General features: G+C 40.2%; 1 protein-coding gene across 1 annotated transcript; it reads left to right on the top strand.

Annotated features, from left to right (window-relative positions):
* Positions 1 to 7,211: 7,211 nt before the first annotated feature.
* atp6v0e1 (ATPase H+ transporting V0 subunit e1) lies at positions 7,212 to 23,358 on the top strand. Its single transcript, XM_043685733.1, has 3 exons — positions 7,212 to 7,369; positions 8,499 to 8,546; positions 23,239 to 23,358. Exons 1-3 carry the CDS (start codon positions 7,266 to 7,268, stop codon positions 23,330 to 23,332), a joined length of 246 nt encoding a protein of 81 aa, XP_043541668.1. The 5' UTR covers positions 7,212 to 7,265; the 3' UTR covers positions 23,333 to 23,358.
* Positions 23,359 to 23,613: the final 255 nt, after the last annotated feature.

Raw genomic sequence — 23,613 nt, 5'->3', positions numbered from 1 at the left:
TGGGCAAATTTCATTGTCCTAGTTTCAGTGAAGTTCAGGTCAAAGCCAATTACAGCATTTGTCTAATACAGGAAGTCCTCTCAGAAACATGAATATCACAGATTTATGTGAAATTATTTTAAGTGACACACAGAAAATAGGAACAGGCGTAGACCACCCAGCCAATGAGTCTGCTTGTATACAGGCAGGAGACTGGAAAAACCCAGCAGGCCAGGCAGCAACAGGAGATGGCGAAGTCGACATTTCGGGTGTCACTCTTCTTCAGGGCGAGGGGTGGGTGTGTGGGAGCTGCAGATAAAGGGGGTGGCGGGGTACGGTAGTGAAGTGGGGATAGGTGAAGACAGGTACAGAGTACAACCTGGTTGGTCAATAGGAGGAATGAATCCAGTTGGTGGCAGGGAAGAGTGGAAGGGAGGAGGAGGGGCTGGGAAGGGAGTTGGGGGATGAGAAGGGCGGTTATTTGAAATTGGAGAACTCAATGTTGAGTCCTCTAGGCTGTAGGCTGTCTAGGCAGATAAGGTGTTGTTCCTTCAATTTGCAGTATGGTTCAATGTGGCACTGGTGGCAGCCAAGTATGGTCACATTGGAAAGGAGGTGGGAAGGGGAATTAAAATGGGCGGTGACTGCGAGGTCTGGTCTGCCTCGTTGGCCCGGCTGAGATACTCAGCAAACCGTAAACTGGGTTGGAAGAGAGGCAGGTGAACCTTTGTCTCACCTGAAAGGACTGTTTGAGGCCCTGGATGGAGGTGAGAGGGGGGGGTAGTATACCAGCAGGTTTTGAATCTTTTCCAGTTGCTGGGGGTTCGGGGGGTTTGGTGGGAAGAGTGGCTCTAACGAAGGACTGTCAAAGGGAAACGTCTTGTGGAAGGCAGAGAGGAGTGGGGAAGGGAAAATGTTCTTGGTGGTGGGGTCCAGTTGGAATTGGCGGAAGTGTTTAATGATGATGCATTGTATGCGGAGACTGGTGGGATGGTAGGTGAGGGCAAGGTGGACTCTGTCTTTATTGCATTTGAAGGGCGGGGTTTTAGAGCAGTGGAATAGGGAATGGAGGTGGTGCAGTGAGGGCTGTCTGGATGATAGAAGGAGGAGAAGTGTGTTATTCGAAATAGGTGAAGATCTAGGATTGAGGTTAGAGTGGTGCTGGAAAAGCACAGCAGTTCAGGCATCATCCGAGGAGCAGTAAAATCAACATTTCGGGCAAAAGCCCTTCATCAGGAATACAGAAGATCTAGGATGCTTGGGTGGAATGTTTCCTCGTCTGGGCAGATGTGGCGGTGGCAGAGGAGTTGGGAGAACAGGATAGAGTCCTTGTAGGATACTGGGTAGGAGGAGGTGTAGTCCAAGTAGTTATGGGAGTCTGTGGATTTGTAGTAAATGTCAGCCTGGAGACTGTGACCAGAGGTGGAAACGGACAGGTCAAGAAAGGGGAGGGAGGTGTCCAAGATGGACCAAGTGAATTTGAGGCTGGGATGGAAGTTGTGAGCGAAGTCAATGAACTAGTCCTGTTCAGCTTGGGTGCAGCACGCTGCACCAATGCAGTCATTGGTGTAACGGCAGAAAAGTTGGGGCACAGTGCCTGTGTAGGTACTGAAGAGGGACTGTTCAACATAGCCGACAAAGAGGCAGGCGTAGCTGGGGCAATCCGGGTGCCTATGGCCACCTCCGGATTTGGGAGGAAATGGAAAAGTTGTTGAGGGTGAGGACCACCCTCAGGTTTGTTTACATTGGATTCCAGCATCTGCAGTTTCTTTGTCTCTAACCCAATGAGTCTGCTTGGCCATTCAGCATAATTATAAACTATACTTCAACTCAACACCATACAACTAATCTTAACCCAAACCCATTGATCTCTTTAGCCTCCTGAAATTTATTTCATTCTTAAATGCATTCAGTGGCTTGGCCTGCACAGCCTTCTATGGTAGAGAACTTACAGATGGTTCACCTGTCAAGTGAAGAAATTTCTCTTAATCTCAGTCTGAAATGGCCTAACCCATTATCCTGAGATCATGACTCCTCTTTCGAGACACACAAGGGAAACATTATCCCTAAAGCCAGGCTGGCCAGCCCTGTCAGAACTTTATGTTTTAATGAGATCCTCTCTTATTCTTCCAAATGACAGTGATTACAGCCCTAATTGACCCAATCTCTCCTCATATGAAAAAATTGCTTATCCAGAAATCAGTCTGTTATTTTTTTGCTGCACTTCCTCTCTGGCAAATACATATTTTTAGGTAAGGAGACTATAATACTCTAGGTGTGGTCTTACCAAGGCTCTCTATGGCTGCAGTAAGACTTCCTTGCTCCTTTACTCAAACCCTCTTGCAATTAAGGCCAAAATACTATTTGCTATCCAAACTGCTTCTTGAATGTCTGTTTTCATTACACAAATAAGTGCAGCTGGCAGCTGCAGACACTTGAGCAGTGGGTTTCAGAACAGATATTGTGGAATGTCTGTCAGGATGAAACTTATGAAAATAGATTGGACATGACAATGTAAGGCTGAATGGCGGAAAAAGAATGGTTTATTGCCAGGTGGTCCAAAACAAACAGGCAGGTAGTGCAGGAGTGGGTTTCGCTCACAAATCATTTTTCTGTTTTGGAAGCTGATGAAGGCACTAGTTCCTTAAGAGAGTGTAGTCAGAGTCACATTTGTGGCACCAATACTGAGAGGAGATTAATTAGACAGGTTTTCTGTAGCAATAGATATGAGTATAGGATAGTGTATTGCTTCCCTGATTCCATGGTCAAGGATGTTACTGAGCAGCTGCAGAATATTTTTCTGGGAGATGGCGAATAGCTAAAGGTCGTGGAGTTCTTTGGGCTCATAGACTTAAGTTGGAAGGGTGATGCGGTCTTACAAACAAAAATTAGCATGCAGGACTTCAAGGGTAGCAATTTTCAGATTATTTCCAGTACCCCATGTACAAGTGAGTACAGAAATATGATAAGGCAGATGAATAAATGGCTGGAAAGAGGGATCCAAATTTATATTCCTGTCATGTAAGAGGCAATGTGGGGCAATCTTTCCTGGATTGTGCTCAGGAGAATTTCCTACAATGATGTGCATCCAGTCCAATAAGAAAGGAAACACTGCTATATCTTGCTGGAAAAGAGCTGGGCCAGGTAGATGAAGTGTCAGTAGGGGAACATTTAGGTATCATAAGGTTTAGGATGACAGTGGAGAATAGCAATGGTCAATCGATGTTTCGGGCAAAAGCCCTTCATCACGGTGATGAAGGGCTTTTGCCCGAAATGTCGATTTTCCTGCTCCTCGGATGCTGTCTGACCTGCTGTGCTTTTCCAGCACCACTCTAATCTTGACTCTGATCTCCAGCATCTGCAGTCCTCACTTTCGTCCAATGGCAATGGTCAGTCAAGAGTTAAAAAAAATCAATTGGCCAAGAATAGGTCAAGAATGGAGCTGGGCAAGATATGCTGAAGCAAAGGATTTGTGAGAAAACTGGAAATGAACATTGGGCTACCTTAATAGATGAGATGATTTGGCACAGTTAAAGTATATTCCCTCAAAGGGGAAAGGGAGAAAAAACAAATGCAATGCATACTGGCAGAGGGGTTAGAATTTTAGAAGAAAAAAATGTGATTATGACAGGTTTCAGGTAGTTGAAAAACAGATGAGAACCAAGGTGAGTTTAAAAAGCAAATTAAAGAAGCAAAGAGACATTATAAGGAAAGATTTTCAGCCAAACAAAGGAGCATCCAAAGTGTGTATATTCATAGTTAAGGAGTGGCAAAAGGAATAGAGTTAATTAGAGCAAGAAACAGGATTGATAACATGAGGAAAAAGCACACTAAGTACTTTGCATTTGTCTTTACTAAAGAAGCAGATGCTGCCCATACCACAGCGACAGAGTGGGTTGCTATCATTAGAAGGGGTCAAGATTGATAACGAGGAAGTGTTAAAATTGACAAGGCACTGGGACTGGATGAAATGCATCCAAGATATTGAAGGAAGTGAGAATGGATATGACAGAGGCTCTGGCAGCAATCTTTCAGTCTTCCCTACACTCGGGAAGTGCCAGAAAACTGGAGAATTGCAAACATTGCACCATTTTTCTCAGAATGTTATAAGGATAAGCTCAGAAATTAGAGACCAATTAGTTTAACTCAGTGTTGGGAAGCTTCCAGAAAAAAAATGAAAATAGAATTAGTTTCTTGCAAAAAGGTAGGGTGATTAGGAAGTGTCAGCATGGATATCTGAAGGGGAAATCATGTTTGATTACCTTTGAGTTTTTTGAAGTAGTAACGAAAGAATTGATGAGGGTAATGCTGTTGATGTTGTGTACATGGTCTTCCAGATACATTGCAGCAGAGTCGATTCGAGAGAGATTTTATGGTTCATAGAATAAAATGGATAGTAACCAGGTGGATACAAAATTGGCTGAGTGATAGCAGAGTGTAATGGTCAATGGATGCAATTCAGACTAGAGAAATATCAGTAGTTTGTCGTGGAGTTATCCAGGAGTCAGTGTTGAGATCTATACTTTTCCTGATATATACATATTCAGATTTACGTATTGGTATGCAGAGGACAATTTCACAATTTGTAAATGATTCAAAATTTCGAAGCATTGTAAACCACGAAAAGGACTATAGAACTTAAAAACAGACATAGACAAGTTGCAAGAATGGGCAGGTAGGTGGCAGGTGAAGTGAAGTATGAGGTGACATATTTTTCTAGCAAAAGCATAGCGAGTCAATATAAAGTACAAGGTACAATACTTCAGGGGGTCAAGCAGCAGAGAGACCTGGACATATACGTGCATGTATTACTAAAGGAGACATGACAGGCAGAGAGTTAACTAAGTTAACTAATACTTTATACAGGGCTTTATTAATAGGGCACAGAATGCAAGAGCAGAAACGTGATTCTGAAATTATGACACTTGTTAGACTTAGCTGGACAGTTCTGGGCCGCAGTCTATAGGAGGAATATGAACAGATTGAAGAGAATGCAGAAGAGATTTACAAGATTTGTTCCAAGGCTGAGAAATTTCAAGTTATAAGGCTAGATTGGAGAAGGTGGAGCTAGCCTCCTTGGAGAGACGACCAAGAGGGAATCTATAAGAAGTTTTCAAAATCATGAGCATTTGTAAAAGGATCAAAAATCTGATTTTAAATGACCTGTAAAAAATGTGTGATGTGAAAAAAGTTTTTTCAAACAAAAATGTTTCTGTTCTGGATTGCACTGCCTGGAAATATGGACAGGGGTCCAAGGTATTCTAACAAATGTTTGTTTTTATTTTAATAATTACCATATGGCAAGGCTACGGAGAACAGCACGAAATAAAAAAAACTGCAGACGCATGAAATTTGAAACAAGATCTGCATCTGTGGAGAGTAAAAGTTAATATTTCGGATCCTTCTTCAGAACCGATAGTAGCAAGGAAAACGTATATATGTTAAAGGCGGGAGGTGGAAACGTAGTATGCGATAAGTGGACGTGGAGTCCACTGAGAGAGAAAACAGTAGTTAGGCAGACAAAGGGATAGTTAATGGTGAGCTAAGCAGACAGGAAAGCCGGTAATGGGAATATTAGGTGAAATTGGGTTGGCTGTGAGCAAAGCAACCCATGTCATGTCAGGACCAGGGATATTGGAGTGCGTAAAAGGACATGTTAGATATCCAGGCTATAAAATGTGATAGTCGGTACTGAGTGCTGAAGGTTGCATAGACCCTATGCAGAACATTTCTGCAGAAAACCCCTGCAGCCTTCAGGACTGAGTGTCAAATTCAATAATCCAGGTGCCTGAATACCTGTCCCCTCCATCTCAGCATGTACCACCTTTTCCTTCCTACTAGTAACACTTCTGAAGGGTTACTGGACCCAAAACGTCAACTGGGTCTTTCTGTCCGCTGTGAGATCTGCTGATTTCCTCCAGCACTTTCTGGTTTGGTACTAAATCATGATGCCATTCTGGACTTCCAAGGGCGAATGGACTAATCTGCATCAGAACATTTCTGCGACTGTCCAAGTTAAACCAGTGTGGCACTTGCCCCACCAGAGAACACACCAGATGGCCTCCTTATTTAAGGACCACAATTTCCCCTCCCATGTGTTTGATGATGCCCTCCAGCGCATCTCAGCGACTTCCTGCACCTCCGCCCTCAAACGCCACCCCTCCAAACACAACAAGGACAGAACCACCCCCTGGTCCTCACTTTTCACCCCACCAACCTCCGTAGATATCACATCATCCTCCGCCATTTCCTCCACCTACAAACAGACCCCACCACCAGAGATATATTCCCGCCTACCCCTATCCACTTTCCATAAAAACCATTCCCTCTCCGACTGCCTCGTCAGGTCCATACCCTCCAATAACCCACCCTCCCCTCCCAGCACTTTCTCCTGCCACTGCAGGAATTGCAAATCCTGCATCCATACCTCCCCCTCACCTCCATCCAAAGAAGCCTTCCACATCCAAATTTTCACCTGCACTTCCACACGTCATGTACTGTATCCATTGCTCCCGATATTGGGGAGACAGGACGCATACTTGCAGTGCGCTTCAGATAACATCTGCAGGACACTCACACCAACTAACCCCACCGCCCCTTGGCCGAACACTTCAACTCTCGCTCCCATTCCACCAATGACATGCAGGTCCTGGGCCTCCTCCATTGCCAATCCCTTATCACCTGATGCCTGGAGGAAGAACACCTCATCTTCTGCCTCAGGACCCTCCAACCCCATGGCATCAATGTGGATTTCACCAGTTTCCTCATTTCCCCTCTCCCCACTTAACCCCAGTTCCAAACTTCCAGCTCAGCACCACGCTCATGATCTGTCCTATTTGTCCATCTTCCTACCTACCTATCCACTCCATTCCACGCTCCTGTCCGACCTTTACCCCCACCTCCATCTGCCTACTGAACTCTCAGCTACCTTCCCCTCCCTTTATCTCTCCACTCCTCATGGCTCTTAACCTCATCCCATAATCCCCACCCAAAACGTCGACTCTCCTGCTCCTCGGATGCTGCCTGACCTGCTGTGCTTTTCCAGCAACACATTCTCAACTCCCAATGTCAGGGCTGATCCCAAACCGTCACAGCACATCACCCCAGCAGTCAGATTGGGGCGGGGCCGAAGGAGCGGGGCTTCCGGCTCCTTTCACGCTTCTGATTGGATGTCGCCTGCAGTCAGTGTGATGTCCGGTACGGACCGGGCACATGACCGAAGGGGGCGGTGTTGTGTACGTCATTTCCTGTGGCTGGTTTCCGGGAGACGGGTTGGAATTTTCGCCATGGGTTACAGTGGTCTGACGGTGCCCATCATCGTTCTCACTGTTTTCTGGGGTGTTGTGGGCGGCGTTGTGCCCTGGTTCATCCCTAAAGGACCGAATAGAGGGTGAGGTTGGTTGGGGGTGGGGCACCGACTCAGGCGGTAGATTACTCTTTGCGAAGCTGAGGAAGTGAGGAAGGTAAAGCCTACTTTGTTAAAGGGCTGGGGGTGTAGGAGAGAGGCGCCGTCCTGTCGAAGTGTGGATGTGGGAGAGAAGCTTCTCCATTAAAGGGGATTAAGAGAATGGCCCAGTACTGGGGCAAAGAGACATTTCTGGCAACAATGCGACCCCTTTGACGCAAGAGAGAGCAAAAGAGATAAGTAGCTAGTAACATTGTACTTTTGAGAATGGGTTTAATTTAAGAAAGTGCCATGCGTAGCGAGTCAGTTGTTGTATTCTCTCATTGGTGCGGTATGAGAAAAGTAGGTGATGAAGGTAGTTTGCCTTGGCCATAGTAAATGTTAAGTTTTGGAGAGAAATGGGAAACAGGGAGGTGGGTGTGCAAGAGAGGGCAGGAATCGTTTTGACGGATGACAAACAAATGCTAACTTGTTTATTTAATTCTAGAAGAATGATTCAGGGGTGTGTTCTGATTATAGTTTTGTTTTCATTCATTGAGTTTGAAACAATCTGTAACTTTGTTTTAAAATGTTAATTGTTTTTGTCTATGTGTTAAACAACGTGTGATACTCTTGGTGTTAAATATTACTGTTCCAAGTTACAATAGCATTGCTGCAATATACATGTGGTTAGTGGTTTACTGGGGTCAAAGACAAAAACAAAATTGACTGCACATTTTGGAGGAAATATTGCAATTTGTGTAATGCAATATTGTAATGCTGAACTAAGTGCACCCTAATTTTCATATTTAGTAAAAAAAACTTAATCGTATGGAACAGCTGAGCATTAGTTCTGGCATAGAAATAAGTGCACCACATTTTCTACTGGTGATCATTTAATCTTGGAAAATGGCATTAATTCAGGGTACAGGGGTGTTATCTGACCTTTGTGTACACAATAACATTGCCTTTAAACCGATTGTGGTTTTATGAGTAAAAGGTACTGAATGGAAATGTTTAATTACTTTCAATCAGTTTCATAATTTTGGAGAAAACTGGTCAATGTTTTGAGGAAGAAATACTAATTTTAACAAATAATCTGAACCATGTACTTCAATGTTCTATTTTTTTCCAGCGTTATTAACACTATGCTGGTGACAAGTGCTGTTTGCTGCTATCTTTTGTGAGTATAAACAAATCACTTCCTGTTGAAGGTTATTTCAAGTACAATATGGACTGATAATTTACTTTCCAATTAAATGTGTTAAAGATATCAATCCCTGTTTAGAAATTCTTCATTATCCAAACTGTGATCTATGTTGAATTTAAATTTATGGACCATCAGTTTGAATAATTTTTATATATTTAATCTTGTTTCAAAATTAGTTATTTTTGTTTGACCTTGAAAGCAAATTACGAATATTAGCATAATGGTAGAAATCTGAATAGAAGACTGTCATGATTCTTCTGAAAGTGGTGCTTGGCGATCACAAAATGAAACCCATGCTCTTGTTAGACCAAAAGCACATTATCTAAGAAAGACAACGGCAGTATATTCTTCAGATAAAACATATAATTAAAACCACATCTCCTGAATCTTATATTGGTCACACTATTACTTCCCATGTATATCCTCTTGCAATTTGAAAGGTAAAATGTTTTGAATATTGATGCTGATATTTTTACAGAGGAATGTCTCATAATGTGACTGTCAAGATACTTGCTGCTTCTGGAGGTTTACATTACAAGTGACAAACTTTAAAAAGCTACAAACTAAAAAGGATAGCTGCTGTAAGCACTTTTTTATGCCACATTGATTATGCATATTTTCTCTTACTCCAGAAAATAATGCTGACCTTAGAATTTGCTGTTCTAGAATGTAACTGAACTGAATCGTAAAAGGTGGTTCTGATCCTGTCTGTACAGTTATTAAGACAGGATATGTTGTCAGTGGAAACAATTGAATTAGTGCCAAAAACACACACTGCTGGAAACGCTTGGCAGGTCTGGCAGTATCTGTGGAGAGAAAGCAGTTACGTTTTGGGTCCAGTGATCCTCCTTCAGAACAGGAAGGTTGATAAGGACAGAACGGTAGACGTAGTATGTAAGGATTTTGGTAAAGCCTTTGATAAGGTTTGTGTGGTAAGCTCCTTTGGAATCACATGGAATTCAGGGTGAGCCGATGGTAGGAAGCAGAGGATAATGGTGGATGTTTGTCAGACGGGAGGCCTGTAATTAGTACAGTGCCACAGGGGTTGGTGCTGATCAGCTGGGGAAGTGGGCCAAGAAATGGCAAATGGAGTTTAATATCAATAAGTGTGAGGTCTTGCATTTTGGAAAGTCAAATCAAGGTGGGAGTTTTATGGTGAATGGAGTATAGTGGAACAGAGGGATCTCGGAGTTCAGGTTCACAGTTCTCTACAAATGGAATCACAGATAGACAAGACAGTGAAGAAGACTTTTGGCACACTGTCCTTTATCAGTCTGGGCATTGAATATAGAAGTTGGGAAGTTATGTTGCAGTTGTACAGGATGTTGATGAGGCCACACTTGAAGTATTGTGTTCAGTTTTGGTCACCTTGCTAAAGGAAGGATGTTATTAAACTGGACAGAGTACAGAAGAAATTTACAAGGATGTTGCCAGGATTCAGCAAACTGAGTTACAGGGAGATGTTGGACAAACTAGTACTCTTTTCCTTAGAGGGTAGGAGACTGAGCGGGGACCTTCTAGAGGTGTGTCAGATCATGAGACATGGACAGGGTGAATGCAGACAGTCTTTTTCCCAGGTTTGGGGAATCATGGAAAAGAAGGCATCAGTTTAAGGTTAGAGGGGAAAGAATAAAAGGAAACCTGAGGGGCAATTTTTTTTTTTAGTGATATACATATGGAAATGGTTGTGGTGGGTCCATATAAAAGGCATTTGGACATGAAAGGGTTAGTAGGATATGGGCCAAGTGCAGGGAAATGGGGTTTACATGAAGGGATGTTTTGGTCGGCATGGGCCAGTTTGGGCCGAAGGGCCTGTTTCCCTGCTGTAAGACTCTGATGCTGAAATGCTGCCAGGTCTGCTGAGTTTTTCCAGCAATTTTTTTTTTGTTTTCAGGCATTGGTTATTTGGTTTATTTGAATTAGTGAAAGGGGTGAATGCAATGAAATTTTTTTCACTCGAGAAGTTCCTTGTGGGTGGTTTTCTATTGGAGAGGTTAATTATGTAAAAATTATTGGAGCTAACACTGATATAATGTACAAATTGTTACCAGACTACATTCACATATGAAAAAAATGCATAAATGCTTTATTACAGAATGCAAATCCAACTGTAGCCTGGTCCAGATCCTTGGAATCAATTTCAAGTGTAACCCTCTATTGCCTGCTTGATGTTTGGTCATTCCTAAAAACTACTGTGGTCATGTAAATTGAGCAATGTGTATCAAATCAGATGAAGATAAGAGCTTGGATTATTTCTCAATTACTTTAGTCTTTCAATAATCTATCTGGTAATCCGCCATAGTCAAATGTAACTCCACAATTGTCACTTTGCTCAAAATTTAGTTATTTGAGCATCTATATTTGTAGATTTGACTAACTTGATTAATTATTTTTAGATCTGCAATTTACAGCATTGGGAAAAAGACCAACAGATGGCACTATGAAATACAAAATGGTCAATGTGATGTACTTTGAAAATGAAAGTGTATAAAAGTCCCACGTTCGCATATTTTCTGTTCCTGAAAGTATTTACCTTGTATACAAGTAGTTAACTAAATTGTAGTTAAAACAGGAAAGCCTTTTTTGATAGAGACAGTAAATCCAAGTAAACCAATGGACTAGCAAAGAATGAAATGGAAGCAACAATAGTAACTACAGAATCTGTTTTCTTTTCCTCCACCCCAAGCTCCAAAAAGATGTATTATATGTCAATAATTTCAATTCTGAATTTCAAAATAGAAGCAGAAGGATGTGGGTCAGATTTGCGAAGGTCATTGTTTTAAACAGATTAAAAAGTCAGTTGAAAAGTGTCCAAAGTGCACCAATTCAAGAAGACATGTGACTGCTGTCAAATTCTTTGGCGAACCCTTCTGGCATTAATGGATTGAGTGTTTGTTGCTGAGTTTACAAAAGGCTGTAAAGCCACAGTTTAGTTTTGACTTCAGAAAAGTAGATTCAAGGTTTTTGTTCAGGAGGGAGAAAAGCTTCTCCGAGCAGGAACATCGTGTGTTTGTTCAAGGGAGCCAGTCATCCTAGCCAAAGTGTCTTCATGTGAACTTCCAAGTTAGTTTCAACAGAAATTTTCTTCGAACTGAAAATGTTTATGGGCACCTTTTTACAAGGAAAAGGAATTGGAGGACTTGGGTTATCTAAATACTGAGTTGAGGTGGGAGTGAAATTTTCTTGAGTTGACTATCTGTAAAAAGATCATTTGAAAATTTGTCTTGCTGTTTAAGAACTTTTTATCTATCATAGATACAGCTTGTTCTAGTGCAATAAACTCACTCTTCAATTAAAAAATATCTTCATTCTATGTTGCATGTTTCTGTGAACTAACCACCATGGTAATCAACTGCAATAATATGATCTATTAAGCTATGTTTCCTTCTGAGATTTGACTTATCCACCAGCAGGAATCATATTAGTTTGCAAAATGTTGCCTGAGGCTGGGTAGCAAATGTTTTTTTTCTCTGGTCTCAAGCTAGAACAATTCTTTAGAATCTACTATCTAAGTCTTTGCATTTACCACTTTGTAGTGTCTTGTTTTCATGGGTAGTATTTGTATTGTATTATTTAAGTTTCCTGAAGCTTTGCTTTGTCATTGTGTTCAAATATTGTTTATCTCTATTCCTAAAAATATTGGATCAGTTAGTTGCCTGACTTGAATCCCATGTTGTAACTGTTACATTTTCAACTTTGCAGACCCTCTGGTTCAGTTTCTTATAAGTAGTAATACTAAGCGGACTGAAGATAATTGTTAACATAGATCAAGAAGATTAAATAGGTTTTGAATGAAAGAATGCCAGTGGTTTATTTGAGATTATTGTATCAAAGATGACAAAGTTTGAATTATTTATCACATGATGCAAAGATTAAGATTCTTTATCTTTTATTGATTAAATTTTAGTTTGTTTCCATTATGATTACCTCCGTCCAGGAGGACCGGAACCATAACGTTATCTGAGAACACTCCTATGAACCTTATTCAGTATTGCATTAACATGGTGACCAGCCATTTAGCTCAACCATTCAAGGCTGATGTTTATGCTGCATTCAAACCTGTTTCATGTTTCCTCATCGCCATCTCTTTTCCTCCATCCCCTTCTTCGTGCTTGTCTAGCTTCCACTTAAATACACCTATGTTATATGTGCTTACCTCAGGTAGCTGATTCCATATTCTTATCACATGTTTATTAATCTATCTGAATCAAGGTTAAGAATAAGGGAAGTAGATTTAGTAGTCTCTCAGATTTGACTGTATGGACAATGATAAAATCAATTGGACTTAAAATAATTGTCAGGAGGAGGAGTCTCCCTTTTGTCACGTTATTTTATATTAGCTACTGCTTGTGTTGTTGCACTGCACAAAGTGACTTTGCTGTGGCACTTTCATGCAACCCAACTAATTAATTTGAATTGGTCAATAGAGTTCTGCTTTGTTGCTTGAAATTTGCTGATTGTAGTATTAAAATAAAATTTATCAACAATATCAGCAAACTGAAAAGAGATTTGTTGAAATTTGTCTTGCACTAATCAGGACACTCTCAAGAATGCCAAGTTTCAAACTATGGCAGTTTATACTGCAGGAGGAAAGAAATGCTGATTGGCTGACAAATCAACTCTGTCAAAGACATTTTCTGATGAACTGTAGGCTCTTTTTTTTTGCAGAGAAAATATCCTTGCATATGTGATATTGCCAGCATGTGTACATTTTTGAGTGGTCAAAATGCCCAGTCTAACTCAGCCTGGAAATGCAACGTATCTCAACATTTGAAACTTGGAAGATGTTGAGAAGATACTTCCACTAGTGGAAGAATCTTGAACTGGGGGATATAGTTACAGAATAAAGAAACTTTCATTTATAATGGATAGCAAGGAATTTATTCTTCAAGAGGTTTGTGAATGTCTGGAATTCTGGGGTTGTGGAGGCTAGATCCCTGGGAGTCTTTAAAAAGTGATCAGATTTTTGAAATATCAGAGTTGATGCTTACATTGAGATGGCATGAAAATTGAGGCGAGGGGCGGATCAGCTATGATATTGAATGGCAGGGCAGGCGTGAGAGGCTGCATGGCCTACTCTTTCTAATGTTCTTATTTCTGGGAGTTTTGACTATTTGAATGTGAAGTCAAATTCATTGGTTCAACTAACCCATGTGTCCTTTTTGAATGTTCTTGAGGTCTGTAATAGGCCTGTGGACTCCGGTTATATAAAGAGAGACTGTGTCTACAAGTGGTAATAGAGATTAATTACTTGAACTTTCTTCCCTTCTGTGGAGTCATAAGATGCTCAGGCTGAACAGCTGATTTGCTGTCAATGTTTGTAGCTACTTGGTCTATGTTAAATTTCTTTTAGTGCCTTAGGCTGATTAACTACTTTTCAGCATTGACTACAAGATTTGTTTCCTGAGTAAAGTGTCTTGTGCTATGGCTATGGCGCTCTTAATGTATTGTGCCCTGGTAATCTCCACTAAAAAGTTCAGTTAACTATATGTTCTTGTCATTGATTTGTTTTATTCAGCGAGTCAACACTTGCACTTTGTTCTTAGCTTAACAAAATGAACAGTGCAGGTTTAACAAAATTTGCAATCTCATTCCTCTTGATTACTGAAGCATTCTGGTGTTTATAGATAACCAAATGTCTGTAGTTTGTGTGTCATGTGTATCTGATCACTTCATTTTAGAATTCTTTGGTTGTGAAAGACTTGAATTTTTCTTTTAATAAGGATATGAAATCTCTATCTTTACTATTCTCTTGACTTTTTGTTTTTTTTCTCCAATTGTTTCTCTTTCTGGCCTTTTTTTTTCGCTGTTCTGTTTGTACTACTGAAGTCTCTTTCTAAAAGGCTAAAAATAAATTCCTAAACAATTGATATGTATGCATTTCTTCTGGTTGGAAACAGTTGATTTGTTGGACAGTAACTGCTACAATGGTTGACACTATTGCTTATATCAAAAACAAATTATTCAAGTTTTATGAAAATATAAATCAATGGTCTATGATGCATAAACATTACTTTCACTGGTATGCTGTTTTCATTGGTTCTGCAGAAATTACTTTGAGATTCTTAGCCCATTTCAAAGTACTTTAAACCACACTTGTAGGATGTTAATGGGATTTAAGCATCAAACTTCCTGTTTACCATTGTGACATGAAGCTCTACAGATATGAAGTGGTCAATGGTCCTGAATTTATTTTTTTGGTTGTGACCATAATCTGTCAATCAAATTTATCAAGATGTGCTAGAATTCAAATATAATGAATGTGTTAACTGTTTATTCCTCGGGTGCCACAGGTCACATTTGTAGCATTGAATTTTCTGTGCCCCTTTTTCTAAACAGTATACTGTATTTGTCAGTATGATTGATAAATCTGCAATAGATTTCAAAAATAGATGTAAAACTAGTGTCTGGATTGTGACTGCAATCATGGATGAAGTGTGGCTATCAAAAGATTATTTGAAAGGATAGATACTTTTTCCTCATGCGGGTATTTGAACAAATGTTAATAAGCAAATTATGATGGAGAGTTAATGGTTGTAAAATATAGCTGAGTGATTTTGGTCGCACGGCAGCTAATTAGTTTAAGGTCTAATATAATAATTGAATTGACTGTGAACCATGACCAATGTTCACACATTTAGTTTAGGACTGAAGGAGTGCAGCATTAGCACCCTTTCTCATAGTATTATCGTTTTTATTCACAATTTAGTGTGAATGTGTCATCTAGTTGACATGCCTGTGTAACCTGAATTTTCTCTCTCTCATTTATGTGAATGTTTTGCCTCTGCTCTAGATCCAGACCGCCATGGCCTTTACTTTCTCCACCTTTTTACCATCTATGATGAGCCAATTGTGCATTTTTTTTGTTGTTATATAAACTCTTCTAACTCTAATCTGTTCTCCTTTTGGTACTCTGCCTGTTCAAAGCATAAGCCTTCCTTGCATAAGCCCACAGTTATCTTTTGTCCCATTTGGTGCCTTTTTTAAAGGCTTATCTCAAGACTGAGATACCAACTGCTCCATTCTTCTGACCTTCCCACTCAGCACATGACTAAAAGCTGATCTTACCAACTTCTTTTCTGTTTTCTTGCTTGGACTCATCCTGCAGATCAAATAGCACTCCCCTTTTTCTCCAGAAGGTGTATTCACGCCTTTGGTTTCATGTATACCTTTGTTAACAAGAACATCAACAGACAGCAAAATATCTGTAGTTAAGTTAGCTTGTATTACAGCAGGACCATAGTAAATATAGGGTTTCTAATTCTTTCACCAACAACTTTAACGGAATCAGTGTGCATCAAATGGACTCGAGTATTTAATAAAAACAAACATCTGTGGTTTTATTGGGATCTGAATCTAATTGAGGACTGTTGTCTTAGTTAAGTGTTTGTATTTGAGGCTCAATGCTAATTGAGGGACAATTATGACATTTCTCAGATCTTGTTATTAATTTAGCATATATCATCAAAGGCATATTCCTAACGACTAATTTTGTTCTATTATACAGTCCTTGTTTAGAATTCCAGTCTTGAGTCTGTGTGGTAGTGTATTCATTGGAGTCATGGAGACTGTGGGAAAAGATCTGCCAACTGAGAATAGGCCCACAAAAGCAAAATTGGAAAACGGTACCAAAAAACACCCAGAACGCCTATGCAGGCACACAAGCCAAACCAGACAACCCACGCAGACAGGGGAATACACTTTATGCTGACACTAACACTGACAGAGCACTACAGATATCTCAAAGCCCCAAAGGCATTTTCACAACCCAGCAATACTAAAGCCACGCAAAGAGCAGGTCAGACAGAGAGGCAACAGCAAGGACATGCTCCCAGAACAAGACAGTGGAAGCACCTCACCACTTCAGAGGAGACATTAACACCTACTTGAGACAAGGAATGGAACCATCGATACTGTCAGGATGTTGCATTTTGTGAAGGAACAGATCATTCACCTGATAACTGTTTTCCAATTAGCATCCTTTTAACTAAATTACTCCATTTCCAGATGCATTGTATTTTCCCCATTTCTTAATCAGCCTCACTGTGCAGCATTCTAATAAAAACTAGTTTCATTCTCAGTTCTGGGAAGAGAAATTCTGATCTACCTGTACAGACTGTCAGTTCTGTGTCAGCCTAGTCAGTTTCTCTTCCAGCGATATCGCTTGCAATAAACTGTTTGTCAATTTCACGAGCTGCGTTTTGTGATCTCTAACCCATTGGGCAAATTTCTCTGACATGGACTCTCGTGGTAATGCACTGGTATCATCTCTTACAATTAATAGATAATAGATGCTGTCATCTATTACCATCTACTAGTTTAATTCACCTGATAATCTTTCTAAAAGCTTTTATTTAAAATCCATTGTATTTTGTAGCATACAATAAGTATATCAAGTCATTGTCCCAGTCTTATCAATTGCATTATTTAATGACCCCTTCTCTCATGCCATCTGCATCCTTCCTATGCAGATGGAAACAATATCTTCAGCAGTAACTTTGGCCCCACTTGTGTTTTTGTTCTCACCAGTCTCACCTGCATTGTTAGCACTTCTTCTAACTGGCCATTATAAGTGCATCACTTGCTCTATCCCTTTCCTTGTGCCTCCAGATGAACATGAGAAATTGGCCTGATTCTCCTTTCAGCACTCAAGCTTGTCTTACTCTTCTACAACATTGTGACCAATCCCAATCCCAGTCCTCAGTTCTTCTCATTGGCCTCAACTCCTGGATTTCAAAAATCTGTACACCTCTTTAAATACTTCCAGTGACCTAGCTGCTACACTTGAGAGAGTGAATTCCAGGCCTTTGCTATCTTGAGAGAGAAGAAAGGCCTTCACACCTCAGTTTTACTTGAGTAATCCTTATTCTGCAATAATGTCCTCTAGTTTGAGATGAGCCTCCCGAGTGGCTTTGTCGTCACCTACTCTATAAGTCCTCCTCAGAACTGTATGTTTCAAATTAAGATCTTCCTTCTTTTCTTTCTAAATTTCTAACGAATAAAGACTTGTTTAATAGTTCTTGATAAGTGAAACACTTCATCCCAAGAATCAGCCAAGTGAATGTCTTTTTAACTGCTTTCAATGCTAGCATATCTTTTTTCAGTACGGGAACCAAAACCGTGCTCTTCTCTAGGGTGTGGCAGTTGTAACAAAACTTCCCTACTCTTAAAGTCCAATAGAAGACCACGCTTCTCCCCCACCCAGTCCCGCAAAAAAAAATGCTTTTTCATTTGTTGCCTTCAGCACTTGCATGTTAGCAGATGCTTCATGCCTGACAGCACCCTGATCGTTCAGTGCTACATGATTTGGGAGTATCACTATTCAAATAATAGCCTGTCTTTTGATTCTTCCGAGGTACATGACCTCTCACTTGGCTACTTTAATTCCATCTGTCAGGTTTTTGTCCACTCTTTGACACTTTGAATATCATTTTCTTCTTTGCACCTCTGTTTCTTTTTGATTTCCTTTTAAGAGCTTCCTTCCAACTGAAATTCTGTGTCTCATCCCGCACATATCCCACCCCATTATCTTAAAAGCCCTATCGACAGTACTAGTTACCGATTGCCAGGTATCATCCACCATCAGACCCTCTCTCCTTATATTAGGTTCTTTTTCTTGAGATTCTTACACACTTGATGCAACTACAATACGCCAACTTCTGTGAACAGCCAAAATTTATTAAGCAACTATAGGCTTTCGGAGGATCACTTAACAATCTTTGCAATGCTTGTGAAGCGTGTCAAGCAAAGCTATCTCAACAAAGGGACCAGTAGTTCCTTTCTACAAGATTTCACATCACAGTCAGTAATGCCCACAGGACAACTCCCAGCCACTTCCCCATAGTCACATGCCACTCAAGAAACAATGTAGTGATTTGATTATTTCAAAAAATAATGTGATGTAGATCATTCCTTAATGGCAAGATCTGGTGTAAATCGCTTTTTTAACTGCAGGGTGTGTTCAGAATTTTAACGGCAATGTTCTTCCTAATTATTATCTCTTACTCAGAATGTAAATTTACTCCAAATAGCAGGAGGTGACGATGTAAATTTTTTACATTCTACCTGCAAGACAGAGAAACATACTACCCTACCCCTGGGACACCCACTTTCTTGAAGGTCAGGAGAGCAAATAACCCCTTAACACTTTACTGGCGTAGACCAATCGATTAAGAACCAGCAGCCAAAAGGTGTTATGGATTAAAATAAAGTATTGTTCATTATTTTATACTATCATAACCTATGCTTGCACTTATCAAGCTTTTGGCATAATAAAACATTGTGTTACTACACAGGAGGATTTCTGAAGAATTATTTTATAATTACAAATAATATGACAGAAAATATCTGTGCCTATTTAGTGAGCAAGACATCACTACAAAATGTTGTATTGTAGTTATTCTGAAAGTTACTAAAGCACACTTTGTACACAATACCTGAAATTGTATGCTGTTGAAGTTGCGACAGTTGGTTCATGGGCTGGGCTAAGTGGAGATGGAAAAGATAAGGGCTGCTCAGTGTTGTTCTATTCTAAGTATTGTAAGCTCTGTGATTTACTTTGTGTGGTGTGGTTAATTGTGAAATCTTTTCATAGGTATTTTTGGAAAAGTTGGTGACCTGTGCAGTAGAACAATTTATGGTGAAATGGGAAGTGGCAAAGAAACAGCAATTGATTACTTGAGATGGACTGTGGCTGTTATAAAATTTGAACAATAAATATTCCTGTGATAGGGTTAGGATTAGTCTGGTTGTCAATTATTTAAGAAACCTCCTAGATTCTGGGCAGTCTTCCTCCTGTTTTGTCAATGAATTCATGTTTTGTTAAACTCATTTGGATTCCAGCTTTGCTGTATGTAACAAACTATAATGTATTGTTGCACTACGAATCAGAGGAAGGGTCAAATGACTGAATACGTGTTGGTGTTCGTGTATCCTGGTGGCTAGTTTTCTGCTTGTTTGTCTGCCGTAGTGTTTGTTACAGTCCTTGCAGTGTATTTTGTAAATGACATTAGTATTTTTAAGTTGTTGCAATAGTGGTAAACATGGTCTATCAAATTTGACTTTCATCTAACTCTTTTACACCTGGGGCCTTTCATGCAGTGAAAGTTTTTAAAAGTTAAGTACTGATCATGATCACTGAGGCAAGTCGAAGAATAAGTGGAATAATATATACTATGTAATAATATGGAATAAAGTAAAATGGTAATTTTAGTGCTTTTGTTTAAGAATTTTATACCAGCCAATTGTGTCACTGCACTAGAATTGCATTTGCTTTATTAAATTGTACTTGATAATTTTATACCATGATGATGAGAAGATTACCAAGTTGGAAAGACAATAACCAGTTTGAGAAGATTTGTAGTTCTGTTTAAGGTTCAGGTTGTAAGTTTACTCGCTGAGCTGGAAGGCTTGTTTTCAGACGTTTCATCATAATGCTAGGTAACATCATCAGAGAGTCTCCGGTGAAGCGCTGATGTTATGTCCTGCTTTCTATTTGTGTCTCTTGGTCTCTTCAGGTGGGTGATAATATTTCCGGTTCTTCTCTGGGGTCCAGATTGATGTGTTTATTGATGAAGTTCTGGTTTGAATGCCAGGCCTCCAGGAATTCCCATGTGTGTCTCTGTTTAGCTTGTCCTAGGATGGATGTGTTGTCCCCATCGACGTGGTGTCCTCCTTCATCTGTACGTAAGGATGCTAGTGATAGTGGGTCATATCTTTTGGTGGCGTGTTGGTGTTCGTGTATCCTGGTGGCTAGTTTTCTGCTTGTTTGTCTGCCGTAGTGTTTGTTACAGTCCTTGCAGTGTATTTTGTAAATGACATTCGTTTTGCTGGTTGGTTGTTTAGGGTCCTTTTTAGGTTCATCAGCCACTGTTGAACTGTGTTGGTAGGTTTGTGGGTTACCATGGTACCAAGCGGTCTGAGTACTCGAAGTCATTTCAGAGATGTCTTTGGCGAAGTGGGCCGGGAAATGGTAAATGGAGTTCAATATAGATAAATGTGAGGTCTTGCATTTTGGAAAGCCATATCAAGATAGGAGTTTCATGGTTAATGCTAGGGCCTTAAGGAGTGTCATGGAGTAGAAGCATCCTGGAGTTAAGGTGCACAATTCTCTGAAAGTGGAGTTACAGGTAGACAGGGCAGTGAAGGCGGCTTTTGGCACACTGGCTTTCACCAGTCCGGGCATTGAGTATGGAAGTTGGGAAGTTATGTTGCAGTTGTACAAGATGTTGGTGAGATTGCACTTGGAATATCATGTTCAGTTTTGGTCACCTTGCTACAGGAAGCATGTCATTAAACTGCAAAGAGTGCAGAAGAAATTTACAAGGATGTTGCTAGGATTCAATGGTCTGAGTTACAGCGATAGGTTAGACAAGCTAGGACTTGTTTCTTTAGAGCATAGGAGACTGAGGGGGGACCTTCTGGAGGTGTATAAGATCATAAGAGACATGGATAGGATGAAAGCCCTCAGTCTTTTTCCCATGGTTGGGGAACTAACGATAAGAGGGCATTAGTTTAAGGTCAGAGGGGAAAGAAGTTTGCACATTCTCCCCATGTCTGCGTGGGTTTCCTCCGGGTTCTCTGGTTTCCTCCCACAGTCCAAAAATGTGCAGGTTAGGTGAATTGGCCACGCTAAATTGCCCGTAGTGTTAGGTTCAGGGGTAAATGTAGGGGAATGGGTCTGGGTGGGTGCGCTTCGGCGGGTCGGTGTGGACTTGTTGGGCCAAAAGGCCTGTTTCCACACTGTATGTAATCTAATCTAATAAAAGGGAACCAGAGGGGCAACATTTTTTTATGCAGAGGTCGGTACACATGGAAAGACCTGCAGGTGGAAGTGGTTGAGGCGGATACATGAACAACCATTTAAAAGGCACTGGGACAAATACATGGATAGGAAATGATTAGAAGGATATGGGCCAAATGCAGGGAAATGGGGTTAGTGTGGATGGACATTTTGCTTGGCATGGATCAGTTTGGGCTGTGCTGTCAGACTGTGACTCTGACTCTGGAGTACCCTAAGGTTCTAAGCATTACACTTCACCTTAACCTTTACCACTTGTAACATCTGGTTTTGCAGAATTTGTTACCAGCAATATGTCAAAGTGTTTTGATTTCATTTCATTTCATTGTTTTGCAGTACTGAATAATAGAAATGTACGTTGTCTGGTATCTTTTAATTATTTGGAATCTTGTAGTTATACTATCTTTTGGTTACATGAGTTTTGTACTGTAGACAGGACACCAAGTGATACATTCACAGCTGTTCCCTTGTGAAATTAATGTGACAGTGTTTGATTCTGACCCTGAAATGGAACTCTGTACTATCAAAAGCTTTGTAATTAACGGTCAGGTGCTGTTAATTATAATGGATTCTTATTACCCCTTGCAAGTGGGGTAGATACAGAGGGAAAAAAAGCTTTGCTGTTACAAAACCCTGAATTGAGAGTTCAAAAGGACACGAGAGAGAGACCATTTTAGTGCCGATGGCTGTTGGAGCGAGTAGAAAATTAACTCTTAGTGCTTACCTCCTATGGATTGAATTTAATTGCATTTTAAGACTTTATGATATTGAGTAGCCATTACTGGTTGTTAAATAGAAACTCTATAAAAGGTAATATTGATGAAGCCTTAACTTACTTGCTGTTCTTACAGACCACTCTACAGACCTTAGACTGCCCCACTGTCAATTCTAACTAATCAGACCTTATGTCTTATTTGAATTTAAATTATTCTAAACCTAACATTGAAGAGATTCTGACACAATCTGTCGGGAAGCCATTTTATGGTCAAAAGTTTGCCCTCCTTGCGAAGAAGCCATTTCATAAAACAATGATATCAGACATGCGAGCTGTGCAAGGTTACCTTATGACATCTCCCACTTAATTTAGACTGGTACTTCTTTACAGGAACTTATCTTGACAACAGACGTCGAACTCGGCTGGATTTGTTTTTCCCACCTGATAGATAGCTCAAGGCCTGTAGAAGTGATCAGTCAAGTGCGCACAGATCTGTCAATTAACTTTTCTTCTTTATGAATTGTCTTTCACTGTTATCTGTATAATTAAGAACATGCAATTTTTTTTCAAACTTTTGTATAAAGGAAGCCATGTTGTATCAGTAAATTGGAGTAGCCTGCTGGGGCACTTGAACCTAGTTAGTTTAGCTTATAGGTATCAGTGTTATGTTGTAACCGTGATGCTATTAGTGAATAAAGGGGATGCCTAAAATTAAACTAAACTGTCTGTAAGAGGTTTTTATTCCAGACTTCCAAAGAGTGCGATCTCTGGGACGAACTGAGAGAGGCTTTACTGGTCTGAGTCCACAAGGGATTCCCTGGGCCATCTCAAATCTTTACTTTAACATTTTAATATTGTTTAACTGATACTTTTGTGTTGCTGGTGGATATTTTCTAATCAACTTATTTCGATGTTATTACACACAACCTGGAGCAGGGAGGACTTGAATCCCAGGTCATTTCATCAAAGGTATAAACACTACTGCGCAATAAGAACCTTCAGTATGCATCTGAAGCTAACCTGGAATGACCTTTATTATAAACAATTCTGTCATTTGCATTGTTAAAGTAGATGATCTTTTTCATATAGCTTGAAAATATTCCTTTTAAAATGTGGCTGATAAATTGTTGTTTTCATTTTTGATTTTGCAGCTGGCTGATTGCAATCCTGTCCCAATTAAACCCCCTGTTTGGTCCACAGTTGAAAAATGAAACAATCTGGTACTTGCGTTACCAATGGCCTTGAATTCAACAGTGAATGTCTTTGATAAGGTGAGCTCTTGGGGAACTGCTTTATACAGAATGCAACTTTATTTCACAGTTCTATGCTTTTAGATGATGTAGATTTTTAAGCATGTATAGTACCAGTTTATCTGAGCTGAGTGGAGAAAGTGAGGACTGAAGATCAGAGCTGAAAATGTGTTGCTGGAAAAGCGCAGCAGGTCAGGCAGCATCCAAGGAACAGGAGAATCGACGTTTCGGGCATAAGCCTGAAGAAGGGCTTATGCCCGAAACGTCGATTCTCCT

The sequence above is a fragment of the Chiloscyllium plagiosum genome, unplaced genomic scaffold (genome assembly GCF_004010195.1).
Source record: "Chiloscyllium plagiosum isolate BGI_BamShark_2017 unplaced genomic scaffold, ASM401019v2 scaf_11476, whole genome shotgun sequence".
NCBI classification, from domain to species: Eukaryota; Metazoa; Chordata; class Chondrichthyes; order Orectolobiformes; family Hemiscylliidae; genus Chiloscyllium; species Chiloscyllium plagiosum.
This window is presented reverse-complemented; position numbering and strand designations above follow the sequence as displayed.

Coding starts and splice junctions, on each gene's coding strand:
- atp6v0e1 (XM_043685733.1), top strand. CDS start 7,266: ATGGGTTACAGTGGTCTGACGGTGCCCATCATCGTTCTCACTGTTTTC. Junction 7,370..8,498: donor CCTAAAGGACCGAATAGAGG/GTGAGGTTGGTT, acceptor ATTTTTTTCCAG/CGTTATTAACACTATGCTGG. Junction 8,547..23,238: donor GCTGTTTGCTGCTATCTTTT/GTGAGTATAAAC, acceptor TTGATTTTGCAG/CTGGCTGATTGCAATCCTGT.